The sequence below is a fragment of the Nothobranchius furzeri genome, chromosome 10, assembly GCF_043380555.1.
Source record: "Nothobranchius furzeri strain GRZ-AD chromosome 10, NfurGRZ-RIMD1, whole genome shotgun sequence".
NCBI lineage: Eukaryota > Metazoa > Chordata > Actinopteri > Cyprinodontiformes > Nothobranchiidae > Nothobranchius > Nothobranchius furzeri.
In genome coordinates, this window is record NC_091750.1 from 51,374,285 (window position 1) to 51,399,951 (window position 25,667).

At 41.0% G+C, this 25,667-nt stretch overlaps 3 protein-coding genes across 11 annotated transcripts in view; 2 read left to right on the forward strand and 1 right to left on the reverse strand.

Annotated features, from left to right (window-relative positions):
* The window catches only part of kcnip1b (Kv channel interacting protein 1 b), a 35,489-nt gene extending 24,175 nt beyond the window's left edge, over window positions 1-11,314 (forward strand). For 3 of the 8 annotated variants that reach the window (XM_070555323.1, XM_015961130.3, XM_015961132.3), the window contains 7 exons: window positions 6,188-6,312; window positions 6,387-6,468; window positions 7,165-7,235; window positions 8,294-8,401; window positions 8,472-8,576; window positions 8,681-8,743; window positions 10,068-11,314. In XM_070555323.1, coding sequence (XP_070411424.1) covers window positions 6,211-6,312; window positions 6,387-6,468; window positions 7,165-7,235; window positions 8,294-8,401; window positions 8,472-8,576; window positions 8,681-8,743; window positions 10,068-10,115 — 579 coding nt within the window. In that variant the 5' untranslated portion in view covers window positions 6,188-6,210 and the 3' untranslated portion in view covers window positions 10,116-11,314. Of the gene's footprint in view, window positions 1-4,800; window positions 4,940-6,187; window positions 6,313-6,386; window positions 6,469-7,164; window positions 7,236-8,293; window positions 8,402-8,471; window positions 8,577-8,680; window positions 8,744-10,067 lie in introns of those variants that run through there. The other 5 variants (XM_054730655.2, XM_015961131.3, XM_015961133.3 and 2 more) reach the window with 3 other exon arrangements.
* Window positions 11,315-11,992: 678 nt separating this feature from the next.
* npm1a (nucleophosmin 1a) lies at window positions 11,993-20,020 on the forward strand. 2 transcript variants are annotated; one of them, XM_054730652.2, is made up of 11 exons: window positions 11,993-12,173; window positions 14,309-14,388; window positions 15,127-15,246; window positions 16,712-16,805; window positions 16,939-17,054; window positions 17,135-17,187; window positions 17,700-17,742; window positions 17,814-17,894; window positions 17,976-18,074; window positions 18,161-18,235; window positions 19,248-20,020. In XM_054730652.2, the coding sequence occupies exons 1-11, from the start codon at window positions 12,125-12,127 to the stop codon at window positions 19,296-19,298; spliced, it is 861 nt and encodes a 286-aa protein (XP_054586627.2). In that variant the 5' UTR covers window positions 11,993-12,124; the 3' UTR covers window positions 19,299-20,020. The 2 variants fall into 2 exon arrangements, with proteins under 2 accessions (XP_054586627.2, XP_015816622.3); XM_015961136.3 differs by having other exon boundaries at window positions 11,994-12,173; window positions 17,973-18,074.
* Window positions 20,021-21,896: 1,876 nt separating this feature from the next.
* LOC107386612 (claudin-7-B) lies at window positions 21,897-24,992 on the reverse strand. Its single transcript, XM_015961137.3, has 4 exons — window positions 24,437-24,992; window positions 22,952-23,116; window positions 22,760-22,844; window positions 21,897-22,681 (listed from the first exon to the last, which is right to left on the reverse strand). Exons 1-4 carry the CDS (start codon window positions 24,657-24,659, stop codon window positions 22,519-22,521), a joined length of 636 nt encoding a protein of 211 aa, XP_015816623.1. The 5' UTR covers window positions 24,660-24,992; the 3' UTR covers window positions 21,897-22,518.
* Between the last annotated feature and the right edge of the window lie 675 nt (window positions 24,993-25,667).

Genomic DNA, 25,667 nt, shown 5'->3' on the forward strand with positions numbered 1-25,667 from the left:
ATTAAAGCTCATCCTTTTGTAAATTACTCTTTTAGATTTATTATTCTTTTTACAGAATGTGCAGGTTTGGGTGTTCAGTCAGTGAACTGGTCTTAAATTATTGACGAAATGGTGGAAAGCAGGTGAAGAGGTAGTTAGTTTGTTATATGCATAGTGTCTTATTTTTATCTCGTTGCAGATTAAATTAACACGTTCATTTGAGCAGTCCATGGGGCGTGCACAACACAGGCCCTCTGTCAGAAACAAAGTCTGACAAAAACTATTTCCAAAGTATTAACAGAGCAGATCTACACAGTAAAGGGATTTATCAAATGTTGCTGACAGGAATTCTAATTAAACGTGAATGACTAGTCTTAATCATTTCATTTTATATTACAAAACAAACAGCACAACAGCCAAAATCAAGATGGTTTTAACACTAATTGTTTCATGACTTCTGATTTTTACTTGTTTAAGCATTATTTGGTATTAAGGTCTCTGATTACTACGACTATAAAAAGTAAACTTACCAGCACAGTCGATGAGGCAGTTCTACACCCCATAATCGAGTTCATCCTCACCTCCTCAATCACTGTGTGGTATGCTGGAGCTACCACCAGGGACAAAAAGAAGCTGCAGTGTGTCATGCGTTCTGCTGAGATGGTCATTGGCTGCAAACTCCCCTCCATAAAGGACTTGTACACCTCCAGGGCATTGAGGCATGCAGGTCCGGTCACAACTGACTCGTGTCACCCTGGACACAGTCTTTTTGACTCGCTCCCATCTGGCAGGAGGTTCCGATCCATTTGGACCAGAACCTCTTGCCACAAGAACAGTTTCTTCCCCTCTGAAGTTGGACTCATGAATGACAGTCCTAGGGATGCCCACTCCAGTCACTTGGTTTCAGTCACAGGACCCTGTGTTGTGTTTGTACCTGAACTGCTCCGCTCTGATCAGCACCTACATTGTTTGTAGTCATTTCTCTAAGTATTGCTACTTTATAATATTATTTTATCGTGATTATATTTTTACTTCTTATATTTGCTTATCTCTTATTTTTATCTTTCTCTTTTGCACAAAGTACCTCAGTAATATCGTAGTGGCCATCTGCCACCTTTGATGGCTCTCCATTCACCCACAGTGCATTCATTTTTACTGAGAAAGGTGCTTAGCCAACTAAAAAACAGACTTTGTCATGCTTCTTCACAAAACCAGACACATGGTATGGCATGATGAATAAAATATAAATATAATTAAACAAAATAAATGAAAACAAATTAAAATAGGAAATCCCATCAGGTAAGCTAGAAAAGTCAATAGTACTTCCACTTGATCTTTTTTCAATAGTACATTGGTTGTTGCAACACTGCACAAAAACAAGCATAGTTGCTCCCTCTGCATTGACTTTGCAGAGTGAGGTGACCCATCTAATATGGCTGCGACACTGTTACGCTCTCCAGCACCCAATGGGGCGTCTACGCAACTATGTCTGGTCAAGTAATAATCCAACATGGGGCGACGGTGGCCCAGGAGTTAAGTGCTCGCCCCGTAATTGGAAAGTTGCAGGTTCGAGCCCCGCTCAGTCTGTCGCTGTCGTTGTGTCCTTGGGCAAGACACATAACCCACGTTGCCTGCTGGTGGTGTTCGGAGGGACCGGTGGTGCCAGTGCTCACAGCCTCGCCTCTGTCAGTGCGCCCCAGGGCAGCTGTGGCTACATCGTAGCTCATCCCCACCTGTGTGTGTGAATGGGTGAATGACCGATTGTGTTGTAAAGCACCTTGGGGGGTTCCAGGACTCTAGAAGGCGCTATATCAAATACAGGCCATTTACCATTTACCAACATCCTTGTACAAGATTTTATGCTGGAAATTCCCATTTGGCTCATTTGTGCCACCAGTGTTTAAACTTGGAATTGCATCCACCTATAATCTGATCATCATGCAAAGGACAGATGAGCGACAGGACAGGGGCACTTCTAGGGGCCAGTCAAATTTCAACAGGGGCCAATGCCACTGTGGCTTCACCCCTTAATATCAGTCATCACTTGCATAAACCTCTACACTAGTGTCAATTTGGCATTACAAAGCTTGCTTGAACTATTTGCCACAACCACAACATCACCACCAAAGTGATGTTGTGAGTTCTGGTGACCTAAACCCATGACATTCTCTTGTTTTGAAGTGTTTGCTCCTCTCTGACCCCAAAATGATGACTGCAGTCAGAAAATGTCAGCAATATTGTGTAAGAAACATGTGTCGCCATCCGCTGCTACAGGGGTTACCACTGACAGCATGATGGAGTTGTTACCCACCTCTAATTATCTCCTTCATGCCATCCTTTCCCTCACAGCAGGTGCTGATCAAGCCTTGTGTGCAGTGCAGCTGTTGCTGCAGCTAAAACGGGCCTCCTGCTGGAACACTGGAAGCTTTTGTATAAAAATCTGCAGAATTTGTCTGATTTGACTTTAAAAAACAAGTGCTCAGTCTTCCCGTTTTATTAAATTAAATTAAAATCTATTATTTTTAAAGTCTTACAAATATAGTGTGATTTTGAGTTTTGCCACATTTTGTTTATTTTTTCACACTCCTACTGCCTCCAATTTTCCTGTTTATCCATCCTTCAGCCACCCCGTAATCAGCACCTCTGCCTCTTTCCGTTTTCATGCCCTCATTTTATTTAATCTGTTTCATTCTCTAGGAATCAAAGCACCCTGGCAGAGTGTGTGTAAGCGTAGCAACACCTTTGTCATTTTGTTATCGTGTCACATCCTGACATGTTTTGGTCCTGATGAAAACAAAATCGCACTGCGCACATTCATCATGGCTTTCTGTCTCCATGACAACAAGAGGTGGTGGGTTGGCAACCGGAGCTCAGGGGAAGATAGAGGATGAATTAGGGTATGATACTTGAGAACGGATGTTAAAATAGGAAGTGAAACCACAACTTTAATAATATCCAAAGCTGATGATTTGATGAAAGTGTAATGGATATGTGTGGCGATCTTTAGAGTCTTTATGATTTGATCTGATTATAATCATAGGGTTGTGCTGCAATTATGAAACAAGTATTGATGCACCTTAAAGCATCTTCACCTCCCCACTGTGAAGCTATTTGCTGCATTCGGTGCAAATTGTTTCAGACCCCCTAAATTACTTCTGTTAACTTATTATAAAAACAAAAACAAAATTTTCAGTTTAAAAAGCTCATTTCTGTAATGAAACAACTTTCATACAAAAAAATGTGGTGGACTTAATCTTATTTTGAATAATCTTTCTCTAGTACTTATCCTGCTCATCCTTTCTCCTACTTTACTGCACTTTTTTGAACTTTTGACACTGTTGACCATTACATGCCACCTGATAGATTGAGACACCGGGTCAGGAATTGGACTGGAGGGGTTCTCCTCTGTCTGAGCTTTCCTTTTATGTGTCTGTTTACAAATTTTTGTCCTCCTCCACCTCCCTGACCCATGGTGTTCCACAAGGTTCTGTTCTGAAGCTTCTATTGTTCCTTGTTTATCTGCTACCTCTCTTTCTTTTAAATAAATGCCCTACTATCTTTATGCTGATGACATTCAGCTGTATATCTCAATTAAAGGTACACTTTCCAAGTTTGCCTTGCTGTTATCACCCCTAGAGTCCATTTTATTTAACTGTCATAAAAAAGAACTGCTGTACTCTTTCTCGCTGTGCATCCATGTTTGTAACACTGCTGAAATGTCTCCTCAACCTTCCTTAGTTTCTGCAGGAGCAGTTCATCATTAAATCGAACAAATCAGCTGCGTTTACAATTTAAAACATGCAGGAATCATGTGCTGGAAGCACAGTCCAGCGTTCATGTCATCTTGCCACTTTATTATTGACTAACAGAGTTCCTGATAAATTATGACCAACATTGAAGAAAATTCCTGAGAGGAGGAATCATGTGACAAAAGGGAAATTCTGTAGCATGTCAGCAAACCCAACTGTGGAAGTCAGAGCGCTGGGTGATAACAGATGTGTACACATGGCCTGACAACAGGACCGGTCGGCGGGGCCAGCTGGATGGCAGCTCAGCTCAGTAGCAGAAGGCTTTCCATAGCATGGATAGCTAGCCCAAAGATGCGCTGAGGATTCGATGGTGTGTGAGGATACCAGCAGTTTTGGTAGAGAAAGTGTCAATGACTGAGTGTTTGTCAAGTGAAAGGAGAGCTTATGTGGGTCTTACCCCTTCTCCACACAGAAACCATCAGCGGAGTGGAACGGTAGTGGAACGGTTTACTCGCGACTGGATGCTTCCAGTGTGAAGTAGGGGTCATGGCAAGAGTAGGGAACCCTGGTCCTTGAGTGCCGCCATCCAGCATGTTTTAGTTTTTTCCTGCTTCAACACAATTGATCCACTTGTTCAGCAGCTCATCTGGCTTTGTAGAAGCCTGTTAATCACCTGCTAATTAAAATTAGATGTGTTGAAGCAAGGAAACCTCTAAAACATGCTGGATGGTGGCTCTCTAGGACTGGAGTCTCCTACACCTGGGTTAGGATGAGTTTATGATCAGTGATGGAACAGGGCGTGATCACTACTACCTGGCAAACATATTTAGAAATAATAATGAGCACAGGGAAAGCAAAAACACGCACAAACAAAAAATATTTAAGTTGTACTTACAAGTGCAATAGGTCTGCAACCAATTAGAATCCTTATTTGTCTCATGATTCAGAAAACTACAAATGTTGACTCCCAGCCCTCACATATTTAAACCCTCTCAGCTCTGTGTGTGTCCTGGTCTCATGTTCTTTAATTTTTTTAGTTCCATCAGATAAATGCTTCTTTGGTTCTTCTTAGGGTAGAATGCCTTCTCTGGCTGAGGAGAGAGAAGTCTTGGTCTCTTGGCTTAGGCTGCTGCCCCCGCGATCTGACTCTCGACAAGCGGTTGAAAATGGATGGATGGATGTTTCTTCTTAGGCTCCACCATGACTAACAGGTTACAATAAATGCTAACCAGGTATAGCTTGTCTGCCCTGAGTTGTTAAAATGGATTGCCATAAAGTGTTACTACTTCTCCTCAAGATACGCGACCGTAATATTTCACGGTAGCGGTCTGGGGAGGGTGAAGTTGCAAGTGTGGTTTTCTGCTCAAAAGGAGGGGAGGGGGCTGAGTAGCTTTTCATTCATCCTGTAAAGGGTCATTGTAGCACAGTGGCATAATATGCCTTCAGAGGCTTTCTTGTAATTGCAATGGTAACAACGGCTCTCTTTCAAAAATAAAAAAATAATAACAAAAGGTCAAAATCTCCCATTTTTGATAATAGTCATACATAATACTACCGGCAGAAAATAAAACAATAAATAAGTGGGATGAATTTTGTTTACCCCATAAACAATCTGGGCGCTATACATCAGCACTTTAAAGTTCTGTCTTTTAAATTTCTTATAAATGTGTTAACTCCTAATCAGTAAAACCATGTTTAAAAAGCTTTAAATCAGTTCACAATTATTCATGTTCTTAAAAGTTAACTAGGAAGTTTTGGCTTGCTTTTAGCACCCTCTAGTTTCCATTTGTAGAATCGTAAGCAAAGCCTGTCTCCTTGTTGTGCATTCATCTTTTTAACACCTTAATTTAACAGGTAAAATGTCTCCCCAGACTTCATTAGTGTCTTAGTGGCTTTTCATTAACCCTGAAAAAGGGTCCTTTTAGCACATACTGGCTCAAAAAAAGATAAAAAAACAAGAAAAAATTGCATAGTATCCCTTTAATGTGATGCGTGAAAAAGTTTTCTATCAGATTTATTCAAAACGACAAATTAAATGTGCGCTGGATGTTTAGCTGTGAGCGTCAACCTGCATACAAATCCTGTGACAGTGAAAAACGCTTACCCACAGCAGTCACCTCCTCAGATCATTAACCATCATCCGTCTCCACGGCACCCGATACTCAGCACCATCCTCCCATTAATAAAACGCTTCATCTCCTGTGGGGGCGAACCTCATTTTTCATGTGCATCGCTCTTCTTCCCGTCATCCTCATCCTTTTCCTTTTATCCTTCACCTCCCTTCTTTATTCTGCAGTCTAACCAGGTACTTGATGGGTTCTTCATGTTCTGGAAATTTGCTGAGCTGTCAGATTTTTCTGTAACCTATAGTTTATGGAACTGTGGAGAGAGAACAAGATGAAAAAGCAAAGCAGCGTAACATGTGTGTTTTCTTTTCTATGTTTTTCCTCTCATACCAGATAAAACAGACGACGAGCTTGAGATGACCATGGTGTGTCACAGACCAGAAGGTCTCGATCAACTGGAAGCCCAAACTAACTTCAGCAAACAGGAGCTGCAAATCCTCTATCGTGGTTTTAAAAATGTATCTTTCACTATTTTGTTGCTTTAACATACCATATGATGCATTTTTCCTTCAGCAACAATAATAAATCCCAGTTTCCCCATCAGGAATGTCCAAGTGGAGTGGTAAATGAGGAGACGTTTAAACACATTTATGCACAGTTCTTCCCTCATGGAGGTAAAAAGCAGTTTACTACGAGCACATTTACACTCGGGTCAGCTCGGTCTGGCCCTTGTAGGGTCATTGCATATACATTGGCTTTTTTTTTGTGCAGAGCCAACAGGTTTTTCAGCCCTGCTTCCCAGCAGTCTATTTTGTGCTGAGCTAACCCAAAACACCCATCTATGGACTGATCAGCTGGCTGAAGTTACATCTCTCACGCCTACCTATTATTGGGAGCCTCTGATTGGTACGGGTAGAATCAACCAGCGGCGGCTTCCTGAATGTGCGATTCTTTTAAAATCTGGTAAACGTCTTCTCTGATTGCAGCTCTGTCTGAGCTGCGGTTGCAATGCGAGGACTGACCATCTGTCGTGAGCGCTCAGGGATGGGAGAGGAGCTCATGGTTGCACCGCTGCTCGGTGAGAAGATTAGAAAGCTGTGTGCTTCATGTCAGAGCCTCCAAAAGCAACGCTTCTCATGCCTGCTTTTGTTTACTAACGTACGATGCTCCGGAAGGTCTCCAAAGCAGACCTGCCCATGTATTCGGCCAAGTCTGCGTTCCTGTAAAAACAACCTGGCTGATCAGACTAGCTGTCCTTACCTGCCCCGGGCCAAGCTGACCAAATTGTAAATGTGGTCATAATCTGTCATCTCTCTATGAAACATTTTGTAAACTTTAATGTATTCATACTGATTTTGCTTTTGTTGCAGATGCCAGCATGTACGCACATTATCTTTTCAATGCATTTGACACAACAAACAATGGCTCCATTAAGTTTAAGGTATAAAAAATGCAACATTCTCTTGTATTTGTCATAAATGTACAGTTATAGTTTATATACAATCATCCATGAGCTTCATTATAATAAAAGGCTTTTAATGATTGATTTGACCTATATTTTTCCATGGAGGAATAATTAGACAACTTCAAATATTTTCAAAGACAAGGAACAGGTGCACATTTAACTCTATGGTCAACCAGAGCAGTTATTTTTATGACCATCACAAAAACTAGCAGCAGATCTGTTCTCTGTGTAAAGCAATAGTGTTGCTGAATTTCTAACTACTTAGTGAATGAAAACTGTCCAATTTATTATATAGTTTTATCACATTACCCAAGCATGAGCAGGTTCTGAGTTTGGGATCATTGTCCTAACTTTATGCAAATGTCCTCATTCGTTGTCGCTCACTTCACTTGATGCAACACACATGGATACCACCGCATGATGTTACCACCACCGTGCTTGATAGTTGGTACATTAGTTTTAGGTTTGAAAGCCACACATAGACTCCTCAAAATGTATTCTTTATAACTAGGTTTTTTAATTTACATTTAAAGAGCAAGTCACCCTCTAGCAGAGTTTTACTCCAATCCCACTTCCTGTTTGAAAAATGCAAAAAATGCTGTTGCCTGGCAGAACAAAAGGGTGGAGCCACTAACAAATACACACACAGACTCACAATGACATTGTTGCATCATATGGTACCAGCTGATATCATAGGGTACCCCTTAGCCAGTAGCAATGGCATATTTAAATTCAAATGTAGCACAGTTTTTCCTGAAGAGGGCACAACTCTGACAGTTTTAGGCAGAATATTTAAAAGTTAACTAAAGTGCCAATTTATTGACTACACATGTCTACAGTGCGATTAAACACACATTTATCAGCAAAAAAAATGTTGATTTGGGGGGTGACTTACTCTTTAAAGTCAAAATTAAACCCAAGAAAAAGAACGGGTTGAATCAGTAAGCTTCAAATTGACACACTGACATTCATGCCCAAGATGAGTGTTAGTACACCGTGGACCACAGCTGACGCAGCACTGCTATTGTTGACAGGACTTTGTGATGGGCCTATCTATTCTGCTGAGGGGCACTCTGAGGGAAAAGCTGGAGTGGACATTTCATCTTTATGACATTAACAGAGATGGATACATAAACAGAGAGGTGAGACTTTAGAGTTACGGACCGAGCTGTGTTTTTGTTACGGTTCTACATGAACGTTGTGTTTCTACAGGAGATGACAGAGATTGTGAGGGCTATTTATGACATGATGGGCAAGTACACCTACCCTGCGCTAAAGGGGGACGTCCCCCAGCAGCATGTGGATGCCTTTTTTCAGGTTCATTTCTAACAAATGAGATCACCATATTTCAACACTATGATTGCCTGCAACCCAACATTGACACTATCCAAAAGAATTTTTTTTATTTGTTTTGATCGCAGAAAATGGATAAGAATAAAGACGGAGTGGTGACACTGGAGGAGTTTATTATAGCCTGCCAGCAGGTAAGTGTTTTTCTTGTTTTTAATGTAGAAAAAGACATAAAATACATGAAGAACTGCACCAAAGAAAGACATTTTGTCCCTGATTAACTATTGTTGATTGAGTTTGAAAAGTTAACAGTGCTGACATTTAATAATTGAGTTAGTGTCCGTGTTTCAGCATAACTTGGTACTTTCAGAATTAACCCTTTGGATTTCATAGATTATCATAATTATAATTTGTGTTTTTTGAATACGTATAAAAGCTGCTTAGATTAAAACGTACCAACTAAGGACCTACAGTGGAAATATGCAAGGTGTCGTTGAAGGAAATGATTCAATCATAATGGGTTCAAACTAAACCAGCTGGCCTTTTTCTGACAGTTCTTAAAGATTTTTCAAATAAGTAATATTTAATAAAATCCAGTTAATCAATCCAATACGAAAAATTGGTAACGAACCAAACTTGAAAAGTGTAGAAAAAGCTTCTTTACCTATTCTTTGTAATAATAACAAAAACAAACTGCAGTTTAGCAGCTTGGAAAGCTGCACTTTTTATTTTGAGTTGATAGAACTACCCATGTGGAATAAGGAACATCTACCAATTAACTTTTACAAAGGTCAGCTACCTTTTGTTGAATATACTGAGATTAGTGGATACCTGAACATTCACCAGCAGAATTATCCAACATCTGAATTTGCACTTAATTTGGACTTCTCCAATTCACTGTCAAGTAAATGTTTGGTTCAACCTTCACCATTCAATTGTCAATAATTCCAAAGTAAAGAAAATATTAGGGCAGAGTACAGAGAAAATGTGAATCTTACAAATGCCCATATAAAGTTTAATGAGTTTCTCTTAAAAACACAAAAAATGTGCATACTCTCATATCTAACTAGTGAGACACAAAGTTGGCAGTATCATGGTGTAGTTAAGTTTTGTTGGCTTTTAAACATGTGATTGAATTAAAAAATGATTTATTGGTATGAAGGAATTGCAGGTTCTCAGTCACAAACCGTCGTCATCTTAGTTTTGCTTTGTTGCATCATCCCGTCAAACAAACCAATAGAGCGCTGTGATTGGCCAGCCACCAGTCTGGCCACAGGGTTTCCAGTGGAGCGTGGCTAGACTGACATTCAGAACAAAATCATTTTTGCTTTGACAACTGACGGTCGAGATTTCAAGGCTGCTTGTTTTATTTATGTTTTTGAACACTTATCTGCAGAAATACAAAAACATTTTAGTTTGGGACCTCCTGACCCATCTGACTTTTATAATTGACCCCATAGGCAGTAGTATACTGTATGTCCCATTGATGGAGCATACCATTTCTCTCGCTCTCTCCAGGATGAAAACATGATGAGATCCATGCAGCTGTTTGAAAATGTGATGTAGGACAAGTTGGAAACAAGAAGATCGAAACATGGAAATGACAGGGCTTGGTCTGAGTGTGTGTGCGAGTGTGTGTGCATGGGTGCATATGTGCAGTACCTCCAGTCCCTCCTCTTCTTCCTGTTGGGTCCAGCTGAGCGCTGGATACAACCAATGACACTAATAAAAGGACTGGAGTGGAACACGTTTAGCCTTCCTGCGGAGTTCCACACACAACACAGCAAACCTTCTGACGGGCTTGGACGTCGACACTTCTGTTTGCAGCAGAGCGATGACAAAGATCAGACTTTTAAAGATGAAGATGTTCCTACATTACAAAGCTGCTCCAGATCTTAGACGAGCCATGAGTTCAAGAAGCTACAAGCTATTTGTTTTTGCTGTCTTTATTTTCCCTTTTTATTTCTCAAAAATACCTGCATAGATTTCAAAGAGTTTTTTTATCTTCAAATATTTGCTTGACCATGAAGACATATGTTTCTTCATTAGCTTAAACGCCTGACAGTGTTGAAAAGTTCGCTATCCATTCCTCTGATTTGGTGATTCATACTTTTGCGTTGAGTCCGTCTCACATCTTTACGATTTGTGCTCGTACATGTCATGCTTACAGAATGAGAAAAGACTTAAAGGTGGGTCTTTGCTGTGATTACATTGTCTTTTTGTGCTTTAGCATTAAAAAAAGGGCATTCTCATAAAATCCCATAGTTGTCGAGTAGCTCTGTTAAGATTGTGCAAAAATAAATTCGGCAAGATGTTCAAAGCAACATATTTGCAGTACTGACGGGTAATTAAATGTCTTAGACATTTGAAACATGTTTATTGAATTTTCTGAAGAAAATTCCATAAAGTCATGTTTGGATTGTGATGTAATACAACAGTTCTAATGATTATGAACTATTTTGTGCAAATTGGAACATCAATGCATATAAAGTTCAGACAGATGAAGGTTCCTGTGGTTCCCCGCAGGTCGGTGCATGTTTAAAAGCACCATTACAGAAAACTTGCTGGGATATAGAATTTTTAACACTGAAATATTTATTATTGTTCTTTTTGCAGCCAGAGCAGAGCAGCTCTATGCTATGTGGCACGTTCTTGTGTAAACCAGGATGTCTAGTTTCTTTGGTGGAAACGGTCGTTCTGTTGGAATGAAAAAAATATGCAGAAAGTCATTTGAAGCCACAATAATAAATATTTAAATTGTTCAACTTGATTCTGTTTCATTTTACATGTCTGTCTGGTTTATGAGAGGGAGTTAGAAGACAACAAAGGTTTTGTAGCTCAACCCCACCAGCGTGTGAATGTGTGTGAATGTGTGTGTTGTGTTTTGAAGCACCATGGGGGTTGTAGAACCCTAAGAAGGCACTATACAAATACAGGCCATTTATCATTTACCATAATCAAGCATGTCAGAGATAAAATTGACTGTATTTGATAGGGCACCATATAAGGTTCTACAACCCCCAAGGTGCTTTACAGCCAACCAGTCATACAGCCATGCACACATACATTCACACACTGTTAGTAATGAGCCACATCTGACACAGGACACACTGACGTAGGCGAGGCCACCAAACACTGGCACGACATTCCCTTCTGTATTGGAGTGGGGGTTACACAGCACACTGATTACAGCATCCATTTTACTTAGAAAAAAATAATTATTAATTATGCCTTAATATCACTTTTTTCTCTCGAGCAGACCTGGAGTCTTCAAAAAACATGAACTAATCTAGAAGGAATGTGATACTTTCTTTTTTAACATGGCCAAGATTACATTTGTCTAAAGCAATTACACGCTTTATTCCACTAGGTGGCGGCAACTCGATTTTATAGCAGTGGCACAACAGCAGTAGCAGGAACTGGCCTTTAGGGGGCAGAGTGGAACCTTTAAGTTTCCTTTTCAACAGAGAAGAAGAGCAGGAACAGCAGCACGTTTGTTCAGTTAGCTGTACATTTCATTTGCGGCACATTCAAAGTAAGCTAGTTGCTGGTTGTAAAAACCATAATTTAACAAAATGAACGGAGTGAACGACGAACAAATGGCACCCCAAACATTTCTTTACGGTGAGACAATATTTTAAGCTTGTGTCCTTCGCGTTTTTAATACTACTGCGTTTTGAAAATTGCTAGTGAGGACAAGAGACTGATCTTTAGGCTAATGTTAGCTACACGCTGCAGTAAACCCTGGTTAAATGTAGATGTAATCTGGCTAATTAAGAAACACGAGCGAGCTTTTAGGAAGTATTGTTGCAGGAGGTTTGATCGAGTTCTGGTGAACGACTCGGATTATTTGTCACACACGTGGTCTCAACATGGCTGCACTCGTGTTACATTAACGGGACAATATCTGTGAATGTGTCTTTTGAACGCACACAAATTGATGCTTAGCTAGATGTTGAAACACCAAAATGTACTGCTTACTGAATACAAATGATCGATTAAAGAAAAAGTCACTTTTTGGTCTAGAAAGTCAGCTCAACGTGGCTTGTGGGACACGCGCTGCCTCCCATCTTGAGCTTCCATCCTCGTGGGCCTAATGCAGCGTCTGAAATCATGTTGGACTAGTTTAATCATCTAAATATGTGTAACATCACCATCTGCTGCACTGATTCCTGTTTACTGCTGTAAATCCTGATCCTTAAGTAAATTTTCAAAGGTCACAAATTAATAAAACGGTTTGCTCCCTAATATTTTATTAAGTTTGACACGATTTGTTTATTTAATCTGGTCTGCTTTTGACCAGCGTTTGTAATTCAGTATTTTCATGTTTTACTAAATGTTGAGAATCTTATTAAAACTATTTTACAGGTATCACTCTAACGCCCCCAAAGTGTTAGCACATTAAAGCACAATCTCTTATAAAATATTTTTTCTTTCATTTTTATTTTTGGTTTTATGATTTAGTTTTTGGGCTGACTCCATTCTTCTTTCTTTAGGTTATTTCTCCACGTGTTGTGCTTTTCCATTTCAGTAGTTAGAGCTCCCTCCTGTGCTTAGTTTGAGAATGGCTCAGAAATTACGTCATGGCTTTCAGGTCCTGTCTGACTGAGTCATTTAGTTGCTCTAAATTTGAATGTAGTTTATATAAAAGTGTGCAGCTTTAGTCCAGATTAAATTAAATTAACTGATAGGGCTGTCGCGGTAACCGGAAAAATGAAATATCGCAATATGAAGAAGCCCACCGCGCTGCATCATGGGCCACCGCGATTACTGAACTTGGTTCAACTCAATGATGCATGTTGAGAAGGATGGCTGCGCTGGTATCAAAACGAAACGTTACTTCGCTCCTTTGGGAGCACTTTGGTTTTCAGTACGTCAGCTGCTGCTCAGCCAGAGTCCTTGGCCGAGACAGAGCTGCCACCAGCGGCAAAAAAATAATAATAAACGCTCGGAGACCTGCTGAAGTCCCGGACAAGCACTGCTTCTGCAACCGTCCCGAAGAGAGCTTGAGCCGAGCTGGAGCTCACTCGCTACCTGCAGGAGGAATGCATCCACCCTAAAGAAACCCCCCTGACATGGTGGAGCAACAACAGGGAGAGATTCCCTTTGCTCGCCAGAGTCGCACGCAAGTACGTGTGCGTTAGTGCAAGGAGCGCACCATCCGAGAGGGTTTTCAGTGTTGCTGGAAATGTTGCCACCCCTCTCAGATCCTCTCTAAAACCGTATATGGTTAACATGCTGGTTTTCCTTGTAGGTAACAAGGACGTGACCGAGCTATAAATCACCGTCATTTGTGTGTGTGAAAGTGAAATGATAGTGCAAAGCCCCCCCCCCCCCCCCCCCCCCCGGCGCGCGCGCGCCCGGTACATGTAATTTTTTATGCTTGATTTTAAACAACTAAACAAAATGGGGACTTGTTTCTCATTTGTTGGATGCTGCAGCCAAATTTGCATTTAAAAGTTTAACCTTCTCCTGAATTTTGTTGTTTTTAAGTTCAGTCGGACTCCGACTGTCGGAGAAACAAACGTTACTGCGATCTGTGTTGTTACTGCCCTTTGATCTGCATTCAGTAAAGTGTTATTAAAGAAGGCACGGCAATTTTTAACCTTTTTTAAATGTGTAAACATTATGTTTAGATAGTACTGCAATAAAAAAAGGACTGCAATAATATCGCACACCGCAATATTAAGCCACCCTGAATCACCGCAGGAGGAATTCCTCAACCGCGACAGCCCTATTAACTGATCCATTCTCATCAGGGTGTGTGCTGGAATCTGGAAAGGAGGGGCACTTCAATCCTGAGGATGACGAGTTGGAGCATCAGCTTGATCTGAGGATGGTACGTTAAAACGATGTTGTAATGGGTTAAAGTTGTTTGGTATAATCTAAATTTATATTTAAAATTTGATAACAAGCAAATGAAAAATTACTGGTGCTGCTCGAGGCTGTGTAAATTTGTAAATGTATTGCATTTCTTTTAAATTGTCCTGATATTTTCTGTTTCAAAACAATTCTAACATTTTCCCACTGGATTTTTTCTTATTTTTATGAATTATTTGTAAATATACTATGAAAGACACGGATGTCCAACAACTGAAACATAAAACTTATAAATATTTCTGAAGGGAGAGTTTAAATAATCAAATCCATCAGAAGCAGCCTCATCAGCTTTGATGGTTGTGATTCACTGTTTTTGCTGCAGAAGATTCTGCAGTTTCGCTGTTGAATTGGTAAGGTTTTCCATCCAAAGCAGCCTAGGGTCAGCAAGTCAGAGTTCTATAATTCATAGCTTCTTTTTCACTGGGAGGAAAAGCCCACTGTAAGCACTCCTCTGGACTCCATATTGATCATGGATGAAGAGTTCACAGCTTGTTGCTGGTACCAAAACCTAGATGGACTAGACAGATGTATCTACATAATGTGGTCTGTTGTTTGTAGAGTTAACCGTTTTGCAAAGAAGTCTTGCAGCTTTTCAAGCTAATTGTCTTTTAGCTTGAGGGGTAAAGCAGCTCGTCTATGCAGTCAGCAGCGGTTTGTGTAAACCTAGCAGTACTCGGTCATCCTCTTGCTCTTGCAGGCCTGTGTGGACCCTAGCACAAAAGATGAACTGCACACAGTGGAGGTGGAAGGACGCGATGCAGAGGGTCAAGTGGTCAAAGCGACTCTAGTTACACTCAAGCCCTCTACCCTGCCAAGTGTGAGTATCAGTCAGCTTTAGCTAATCTGTTTCTGCAGTCAAGTCTGTCATCTCACTGGGCTGCATCTCTGACAGGAATGTGAGAAAGTTTCTATTAAAACTACACTAAATTATTGCATTTTAGTCAGATGTTTTATTAGTGAGTTTCATGTGACAGCAGTGCCCCGACCATGTTGGCATCATGAATGGGTCTCCTACAAGTTGTTTGTGTCAAATGTAATAAAGCACAATGAACACGTGACCCATCCGTGGACATTTTAGAACCCTTACAAATGTTGTAGGACATACAAAGTCCCTCATGGGTGTTGGCATAGTGAGACGACAGAGCCTCTCCACCAGACAATATGTGCGTTTACATGCACATCAGTAAAACAAGGCATTACCTTAAATAGACTTGTGTTGGTTTGTTGCATGTAAACGCATTAGTCTGGCTGAGGGCGGGCTGGTTCTAATCGAGCTGAATGACCTTTTACTCAGCAGATGCCTCGCTCTGTGCGCCTGATTTTCACTGAGTTTTCCGCCTCGCGAGACACTGGGGTGAAGATCTTACCGGTTTGATATTTTCCGTCTAATGGGTAGGGTTGGGCATCGATTGGAACCAGTTCCAACTGTTAGTTTTTCCCGGAATTGTTGAGTTTTTTATTTTGATTCCTAGCATGCCGACCGGAAGAGGAATCCGCAGCGATCTCCGTGGAAAAACAAGCGCGATCTGCACATTTTGACCAAGGCTTTTCAGAGCTAATCACACCAGCTGTCTGTGTGCAGCCCCGAGTCCCCCCACCCGGCGCGCAGCGGCCAAACATAAACAAACGCGTCTGCCGAGCTTTTACTCCGCGGTGTAAACTTTAACTCCAGCAGCGTAGAGGACACGTGTTAAAATACGTCAACACGGTGGATTTCATAGAAGCTTGAAAGAACAAACTCTGGACGCTGTGAGGTGAGTTTCTCACTGCAGAAATAAAAACACGGAGCGCCAGCAAGTCCGACGCATCCAGCTACATTTGAGTTTCACTTTCTGTTCTGACTGAATGCTGCTGCAGCATAGAGGTGTAGTTCTCAGTCATCCTGGACATGATCATCCTGAGAGTTTTAGCTGAAGACCACTGGACGTTTCTGCATGTGTTGGAGACATTTAGCCTCTCATCCCAGAGGTTTCTTCCAGACTTTGGTTGTGGTCAGAAACAAACACACTGGTTGTGCTGCAAGTCTTTTTCTTTTTTTCTCCAAAACATGTTTCTGTCTAAATGAAGGTGATGTTGTTGTTCACAGAATTAAAATTCATGTTAAAGTTAAGATTATTTCATCAAGTAGGACCTGTGGTTAGCTGGCTCATGTAAAACATGTCATGCCCCTTATGCATCTGGTAGTAAGGCTTTCTGCAGCGTGACAAAACCTCTCTGACCCTGGTTGTGTGTGTCTGTGGAACACGCGTGTTAAACTTTTTCATCATGTGGTGTTTCTGTAGGTGTGTCTTGGTGGATTCACCATCACACCCCCAGCAGTGTTTCGTCTGAAGGCTGGTTCCGGTCCGGTGCACCTCAGTGGACAACACCTCATCAGTGAGTATTTTTGTTTTTCTAACATCTGCTTATTTTATAGCTCAGATTAAAAGTTTCTGAAAGTAAAAACAGTTGATGGGAAATTCCAGTGTTTTGTTTTTATTTTAAACTCTTATTTCAAAATTGCTCTTAGTGATGGAGACAGGTCAGTCTTTTGATGAAAGTGAGGAGGAGGAGGAGGAAGAAGAGGAGGAGGAAGTGAAACCATCAAAGAAAAGGCAGGCTACATCTCCTGCTCCAAAATCCCAGGTGTGTTCAGGTTTGGAGACTTTCTACTAAATGTTTATCCCCGTGTGACTAACGACCGCCTACTGCTGATCTTCCTACAGAAGAAGATTAAAATGGATGAGACTGTGGAGGAGGAGGAGGAAGATGATGATGAGTAAGTGTTGGGTCTTTTACTATTACTAATAGCACACCTGTTTTAGAATCAATATTTTAGCTCAAAGTGACGTTTGTGGAACAATTTAACAGGATTTATGGGAGCTGGTGAGCGTATCTCTGAATGATCAGCTGTTTCATGGAGTATAGTGATGATGTTAGAAAATATTAGAAGCCTTTCAAATGTCCCAAATTACACACCGTAGTGAGACATCACCAGCTAATTGCTAGCCTTCATTTTGAGCTGTCGGCACTGTAGATGGTGTTGTAAAGCAGGTAGACCTCCCACCTACCCGAACCACAAGACTAAGTGCAGTTACTGAACAGCAGGGGGCAGCAGAGTGTTGTGTGGAGTTGGGTTGCTTATGTTTCTATCTAGAATCACTGAAACCAGTGTCTAATTAAGTTTAGCGTGTTAAAAACCGATAGGTGCATCAAAAGCTTGTCCTTTATGGAATGCAAATCGCCCAATATTAACCAGTTCTTCATCTGAGTTTCCTTCTGTTTTTTTAGGGATGAGGAGGAAGAGAGTGAGGCTGAGGAATCGCCTGTCAAGGTGAACAGAAACTAAATATTTGGGAGTTTAACTAATGAATTTGATTCCTAAGTGATTATTTTTATTTTTAGGCCAAACCAACACCAACCAAACCAAAGACCCCGACTCAGAACGGCAAGAGCTCTGCACCCAGTACTCCAACTTCAGGGCAGGTTAGGCGGCCTCCTCAAACACACCTTTTACAGCAACGCTTGTTTACCTGCTTCTAATATGCTTTTGTCTGTTTGTAGAAGACCCCCAAGGGCAAAGGAGAGAAGAAAAGCCCAGCCACTCCTAAAGCCAATCTGTCGCTTTCTGAGATTAAGGCCAAGATGTTGGAGTCGGTGAAAAAGGTTTGTCGTTTATTCATAGTTTTAAACAAGTTTGTTTGTAGTTGGGTAATAAAATTCTATTTGCTTATTGGTTTTTGTGTTTTTAGGGTGTTTCGTTACCCAAAGTTCAGGCCAAGTTTGAGAACTTCTGTAAGCACGGTCAAAACGTGACAGATTCCAAGGTAAACCTCAACCGTCCTCACTTCACTTAGTTTCATGCATCGGTTAGAGGCCTGTTGGACGTGTGAGTGTGATTGGAGACAACTCTTGACGACTCAGTGCAATAAAAACCTTTGTTCAGTCTGTCCGGTTGGTTCATGCTTTCATCACATCTCGCCTGGACCTTTGTGATTTATCATGTTTGGGTTTACCTCAGTCGACACTCATGCATCCGTGCACAGGGATAAAAAGCATGATCGTGCCATCTTGGCCTCCAGTCTGCAAAATGTTCCAGTTCAAATTTTACTGTTGGTTACGTCAGAATGGGTGTTTGAGAGCCTTACTGGCCTTAAGTGTTGCTGCTTCAGCTATAATGCTTTGGTTTAATTTTGAATCCCTTCAGAGCCAAATAAATGGGTAAGGAGGAAGAAGAGAGGTGGGGGAGAAAAGTTACCCAAAACAAACACAAGAGGGACAAGTCCACTTCTAACATAAGGGTGCCCAGGCACCGGTGGAGGCCCAGAAAAGCCCTAGGGCCCAGACCCCCAGCAGGAGCGAGCCAGCAGATGCCCTGGCATGCATGCACACCTTGTGAAGCAAACTGCCCCTAATCTAATCCGACTGTTGGGCCTTTTTAATTCCTGCTCAAGATTCATGTGTCCTCGCCGACTTTTACGGTCACATAGACCTTTTAATGCACTGGTTGTTGATGCGTGCTGTTGATCTATTTTATTTTTATTGTTTTGACTGCTCTGTGCATGTTTTCTTTAAGATTACTTCATTGTAATGTTAATTTTGGCGTTCCTGCTTTATTAGCACTCATGGTCAGGACAACAAGGTTTTTAAAGTTAAATAAAATGTGACTCTAGGAATTACTTTTAAATACCACCAGGTGTCAACAAAGTCAAACTTTAAAAAGTGTGTGGACTTAAGTTTAAGAATATAAAATGATGCTTATCCTGTTGTGCTAACAAAGTTAGGCTGATGACACATTTTCTCACCACCTTATTTACAGCTGATTGGTTTTTCTTACAGGTCATCTCAGAGCTGTGGAAGTGGCGACAGACGCTGAAGGACGAGAAATAATAAACTCCATAGTTTTATTTTTTTGTGACTCAAGCATCCCTGAAGCCTAATTCTGTGCCTAATTCTGTTTCCATTCAGTTATTCAGCCCCTCTGAATGAAAACGTGAGGTGGTGTTGGAGGGTCACGGTGCACTGTTGGCATGTTATACACCTCCATCACCCACTCATGACAGATGGTCACAGGATAGTGTATTTGTTCATTCTTGTTGCAATCGGTTTCTTTTTGTCTGATTTTATTGTAGAACAATACAATCCTGTCACCTCATCACCAACCATCAAACAAATTATCACCGAAGTCCTACATCAACAACCAAGATTGTTTTAAGTTTAAAGTCAGCCGTCCAAATCCAACAAGTCTTGTTTGCTTTGTTTTTTTTTTAATGGCTCTAAAGTAAAACGGCCAGCATGTTTCTGCTCCGTTAGACCTGTTTGCTTTGTGTTGTCACCACTGGCCGCCTGAGGGCAAAGGTTATGTATCATGAAAGGTATGAAGGGAGTATGCAAATAACTTGTGTAATCTTAGGAATTTGTCAGCTTCATATTAAAGGTTCAAACTAAGCTCATTTGACTGGTTGGATTCAAATCTTGAGTGTATGAAGCCTATCGGTTAGACCATTCCATACTGTCAGCTCAAGTGTCCAGACATGGATTTTAAATGCATCGAGTTTGGTCTGTTATACATCTGAAATGTTCTGTGTCTCTGAATAAAGCGTTCAAATTTACCCAGTGTTTTATACGCCTATTAAAAGCTCATGAACTGAAAATTGTCTCAAAGGCTTACTGAACAGTATTAAACCCAACAGTTCTGTTTATCTTCTGGTAATGATGGACCTGATTTAAACTAGAACTGTTTTGGAAGTGTACCTTTGAACTGAAATGGGGTTGAGGGCCGTTTTAAGAACCTAACAATAATTCACATATACCCATTTGGCCCTCAAAAGGCTTCCATTCCTACCTGGGCGGTCTAAACCAGGTATAACTAATGCAGTGTCATGTTAGGCAAAATATTTCTATCTCCAACAGCGGGCGTACAGTATGTCGTGGTCAAACACCCGCACAGTGGTTGAACATCAGCTACTTTTGGGATAACAAGTGTCCAGATCCTACAAAGGGGAAAAGAGTCGAGCTGTTGTGGTTGTGTGTATTCTTTTATTACTGTCCATCAGAAAAATTATCTGGATTAATTCAAAATAAATTAAACCCAGGCCGGCAAGAGAAAACTTCAGGGCATTGGGAGACATTTCAGAGGTGTTAATTATTCAAAAAAAAAAAAGACTGATACTTGCAATGTACCTGTATGTGTAAGCACCTTCTGGTTCTACAAATCCCCACGGGGCTTCACAACACAATCATTCACACTCTGGTGAAGATGAGCTACAGTGTAGCCACAGCTGACGTGGGCAAGGCCTGCTATACACCGGTGCCACCAGTTCCTCCAACCTCCACTAGCAGACAAGGACACAACAGTATTTAATGTAAGTAAGTAAGTAAGTAACTATTTCTATAGCACCTCTCACAGACAAAAAGGTCACAAAGTGCTTCACAAGTTAATGGTGGGAGCTGGGATTGAACCTGCAACCTTCTGGACAACAGCTGTACCTCCTGAGCCACTGTTGTCCCTTGAGGACAAATAATGGCTATAGTGATAGAACATAGCCACCACCAGCATCACCTAACATGCTGATTATTTGTGATTTGCTAACACCGTTGATATTTTGGTTGCTGTGTCTATAGAAGGCTATATTCCAGCTTGGGAAGGTGCTATGCGAAGCACAGGCCATCTAAGCTTTTCTATAACGTCCCACACTTTTGTTACCTGACTGAGTACACACCTATAAAATGTTATATGATCAAAGGTCACAAAAGGCTGATTTTATGCAGCCGGTACAAACTTGTGTTGGTTCCACTTATGTTCCATTTACTTTGCAACTAAATACCAAGAAAGAGATCGAGTTAATGTGAATGACTCTGGTGTTGGAATATTAAACAGCTTTAATCTCTGAACTGTATGAAATGAAGTTGTCCACTGCCTCTTACAGTACCTAACTTCTCCACCCACATGACACTCCAGGGGTTATTCCTTCAAACCCTTTTTCTTCTTCAAAGTCTTTCTTGAACAGTAATGACTCTTCCAGTAACATGACATTTATAGTCAATGAGCAGTAAATGAATAGGCACGTATTTATGACCAACATTCAGTAGCACCAAAGTGTAGGCCTAGTGCCACGCCCTGCTGATTAGGTTTGATTAAACAGATTTGTGGTCGGGGAGGGGACAATGAGAAAAATGCTCATTTCTCTACTAGTAAAAAACTGTTCATGGAGAATTTTTGTAAAACACACATTGCGCTGTAGCCCTAACTGAGATAAACATAGCTTATGTTGACCAGAGAAAAAGCTAAGCAGATTAAATTCCAGGCCATTTTATTGCTGTTCATTTACACCTGGGGCAAGATGGCTGACAGCCAGAATGCTTTTGCCTGCAGGTGATCAGAAATCAGAGTCTGTTCAGCAGCCATTTGCAATGACTTTAGTCCTAGGAAACTAACACCCAAATCAAGGCTAAAGTGAAGTTGAGAAATAAAAGATTCTTTAAACATTTTCAAAACCCAGTTTTGTAAATTTTATTTTATGTACAACATACATCACAATTTAAAACGTATAGAAAAAAAAACATAAAAACACTAACACAAGCTAAGCCAATTCACACATAAAAAATGTCAGACTCAAGATCATAATCTTCACAATCTCATGAGTCAGCAAAAACATTGGCAAACAGGTGTGTTAAATTTTACTAAATTGAAAAACTGCAGTGGGTCTGTTGAATTTCCATAAAACAAAGCTACAAATGCCACTAAAAACATGTGTTCCGTAGGCCGTTTCATTATTGATGCACTGTAACATGCAGCATGTGAAGAGCACCTTCTACACAAAAAGCAGGCTTCACATAAATTAATTTAGTGCTTTACAGTTTTCAGCCTTGTGCCAATTTCACTGGACAAGCCCTTCCAGACATGGCAGGAACAATTAGCTCTGTAGTAAGCCACCGTTTAAAAATGGAACATGTTTTTTAACCTTTTACAGTAACATCAATAGAAACTAAAAGATCATTTTAAAAAAGGAAACATCGTCTTCAATGGATACACTTTTTTTAATATCTGGATTTAACCAAGTGGATTATTAAAAATGTTCCTTTAAACTGCAACAGACTCCTGTCCTGTTCAAACATAATCCGTTTTGGTGCTTGGGGGTTTGGTGGACACTGGATACTTGGCTCGAGGTGTAGATTTATTCCTTGGGCAGGAATGTGACAACATGCATCCTCCCACAAGAGTCAGGAATGCTCCAGCCCAGGCGATGAAAATGGCAGCGCCAAATTCGTACCTTCACAAGAAAAGTAAAAATCAGATCAGAATAAAATAGCTTAAAACTGTACATCATTCCAACTGATGCAGTACTTACTTTGTATTTACGGGGGTGAAAGGGTCATAAAAAGCTCGGACGATGTCATTGGTATACCAACCGCAAGCAATGAGTGAAGCAAGAGCTGCAGAGAAAACGATCATCACTAATCTGAGCAACATAAATGGTTTCTACGATGACCGACTTCAGTAGACACTTTAAAAATGAGAAATACGAGTCAACATTTCCAACCTCCAACTAATATGATGATGCCACCAGTCAATGCAATGCGGGCCTTGCGCGTCTTGTCATCTCCTCCACAGGTGGTGCACTTCATTCCCATGCTGGCTACACCCATACCAGCCAGAGAAACGATGATGCTCACAACCATGAGGGCACGGGTGGCCTGAAGGGCAGCTGGAGAGGTAAACAGAACAGAATTAATCCACCCATTAGTCACACAATCAGTGGTTATTAATCTGTACAAAAGATGCATTTAAAACGTCTTGTTGTGGTCGTTAGGTGCCACCATTAGGATTGGAAGAATACTCCATTAGGACTGAGCAGTCTTCGTTACACCTAAACACACCAGAAACCGGCTCCAGCCAGAAGAAATAAGTGGGGGGAGGGTGTGTGTGTGTGTGTATGCACAGAGCCTGAAAACAGGTCTAACCAGGTTTCAGGTTTCATCACTAGCATTGGCACTCCCAGTTCCTGCTACTCTCAGTCCACTTTTTAACAAGCTGGAAGCATAGTTGAAAACCAAGTGGACTGAAAGTCCACCAGAACTCAAAAATCTAAAGATCTTTATTCTGAACTTTCATCTAGATGTTCCAGCAGGTGAAGAGATCCAAAGGGTAATGCACATGGATTGGAAAACTGTACAAGGAAGTACATAACAGTTTCCCCCCAGGCAACAAACGTTCAAGGGCAATGAACACCCAACTACCCATTAAAGTCATTGAGATTAAGATAAATGAATTTAAAAATCTAAATCTGCATTAATTTCATTTTTTCCAGAAAGTTTAATATATTTTAAATCAACTTCCTATGGTACCACAAATTCCAAAATGCATTCAATGAATTGCAATAATGTTCTCTACCAAAGGCCTCTTTAACAAAGCCCTGATAATGGTGGTGTGTGTGTGTGTGACCGGTTGGTTAACGGCTTCCACTAGGGTTTAACCTTTAACTACATGCGCCTTGTAATGAGAAAATATGGAGATGTCCACAGACGGGGGAGTAGGACTGCAGGACAATGGCCACCAGATCAAATCTACCAAGGCTTTAACCAAACAGTTCAGCTTTTCAAAGAAAAAACTTTAATATCTTAAAGTCTATGGCTCTAGGCCGTTTGCTTAGTGAACCAACTTTTTCCAGGTGATTTAAGAGGGAACAAAAAACCTGTTCTTCCTGTATGACTGTAGGCGTCAGTTAAAAAAACATGGCGGATATAAAAGACACCTGCGTTCTAACAGGTGTCCCTAATTGCCTAATTCCATCGCTTGTAAGAGCGCACACCTGTGTGGAACCAATCAATTAAATGCGAGCCCAAACTTTAAACAACGTTTAAAGCAAAAAAGGTAATAACTAGAGCAATTTAATTAGGACTAAACGACAACAGGTTGAAGGGGGAGGGGAATACTTATAAAAAACAAAAACAATGAGCCTTTCCTAGAAGAGCCAAGCCCAGAGAATGTCAGATCAGGGTTTGGGTTACCATTTCTTTGTACTTACAGTTGAGTTGAAGGATGGAGTCGTACACTTTGCACTGCATTTGTCCGGTGCTCTGGAAGGCACAAGTCATCCACAGCCCCTCATACATGGACACCGCGGTGATGATGTTGGACCCAATAAAAGCGGACATCTTCCACTGAGGAAGAATGGTCCCGACTATCAACGCGATCGCTCCCAAAAGAGCCAGTGCGAATCCCAGCATCTGAAGACCGGAGTTGGCCATTTTCTACTTCTGCTGCTGTTTCTAATCAACAAAGAGCCGGCGTCCTTCTACTGCGATAGATCAAAAATCCTTCTGCTTTCCGGTTGCAGTTGACAAAGTTCACTCCTTGATAGGAATAACGCGCGCGTCCCGCCGGGTGCTGAAAGTAAAATGACCCAGAACACAGTCGGCCTCTGTTTAAAAGATCTCTCGGTGAACCTCTGCGCACCTGTTGCTCTGCTGCACCGTGACTAGGGTTGGGAGAGCGGGACTGAGCTTTTTCAGGCGGTTTCAGTAGCACAGGTGAGCGGGCGCGCGCACGTAGTTTCGGCCAATCAGCGTAAAGCGTGAACACCTGAAGTTTCGTGATGTCACTTGTTTCCTGAAACAGAACCTTCAGCTGGAAACGGAAGTGACAAATACGACAAAAGAAACAAATAACAGAAGTGAATACACCTTAACTTCTGTTACAACTGATTACATAAATAGTATACCGTTTGTTTGATTACCTTTTTTATTTAATAAGTTACACTTTTTAAAAACAGGCTTAATCATTGCATATGTAAACATGTTAAGTAAACAGGTAGCGTTTTATTTTTATTCTAATGAAACTGAAATAGTCATAATTAAATTGAGCAAATAAAGGTTGCTTTAATCACAATGTTTTATTTAAATTTTGTTCAATTTTAACTCAGACCTTCAATTAGCAGTTTAAATGCCAAGTGTCTACGTGGTTCACATCCCTTCCAAAATCAAAACGTTGTATCAAGTTTGAGAGCTCTCTTAAAGCAGTAATGGTCAGAAATTCAGCGGGAGTGGGTAGGAGCGGGATATTAAATAAAGATAATTAATAAAGTGACACAACATGAAAATTTACTCTGTTATGAACACAGACGACTTTAATGAGGCGAGGAGGAAGCTCCCTCTTGCTGAGGAGTAGACAGACCTCCAGTCTGAGGCGGAAGCCATTGAAAGGCCTCAAAGAAGAAGAATTAAGTAAGGATTTTGTGAACTTTCCATTCCTCCACC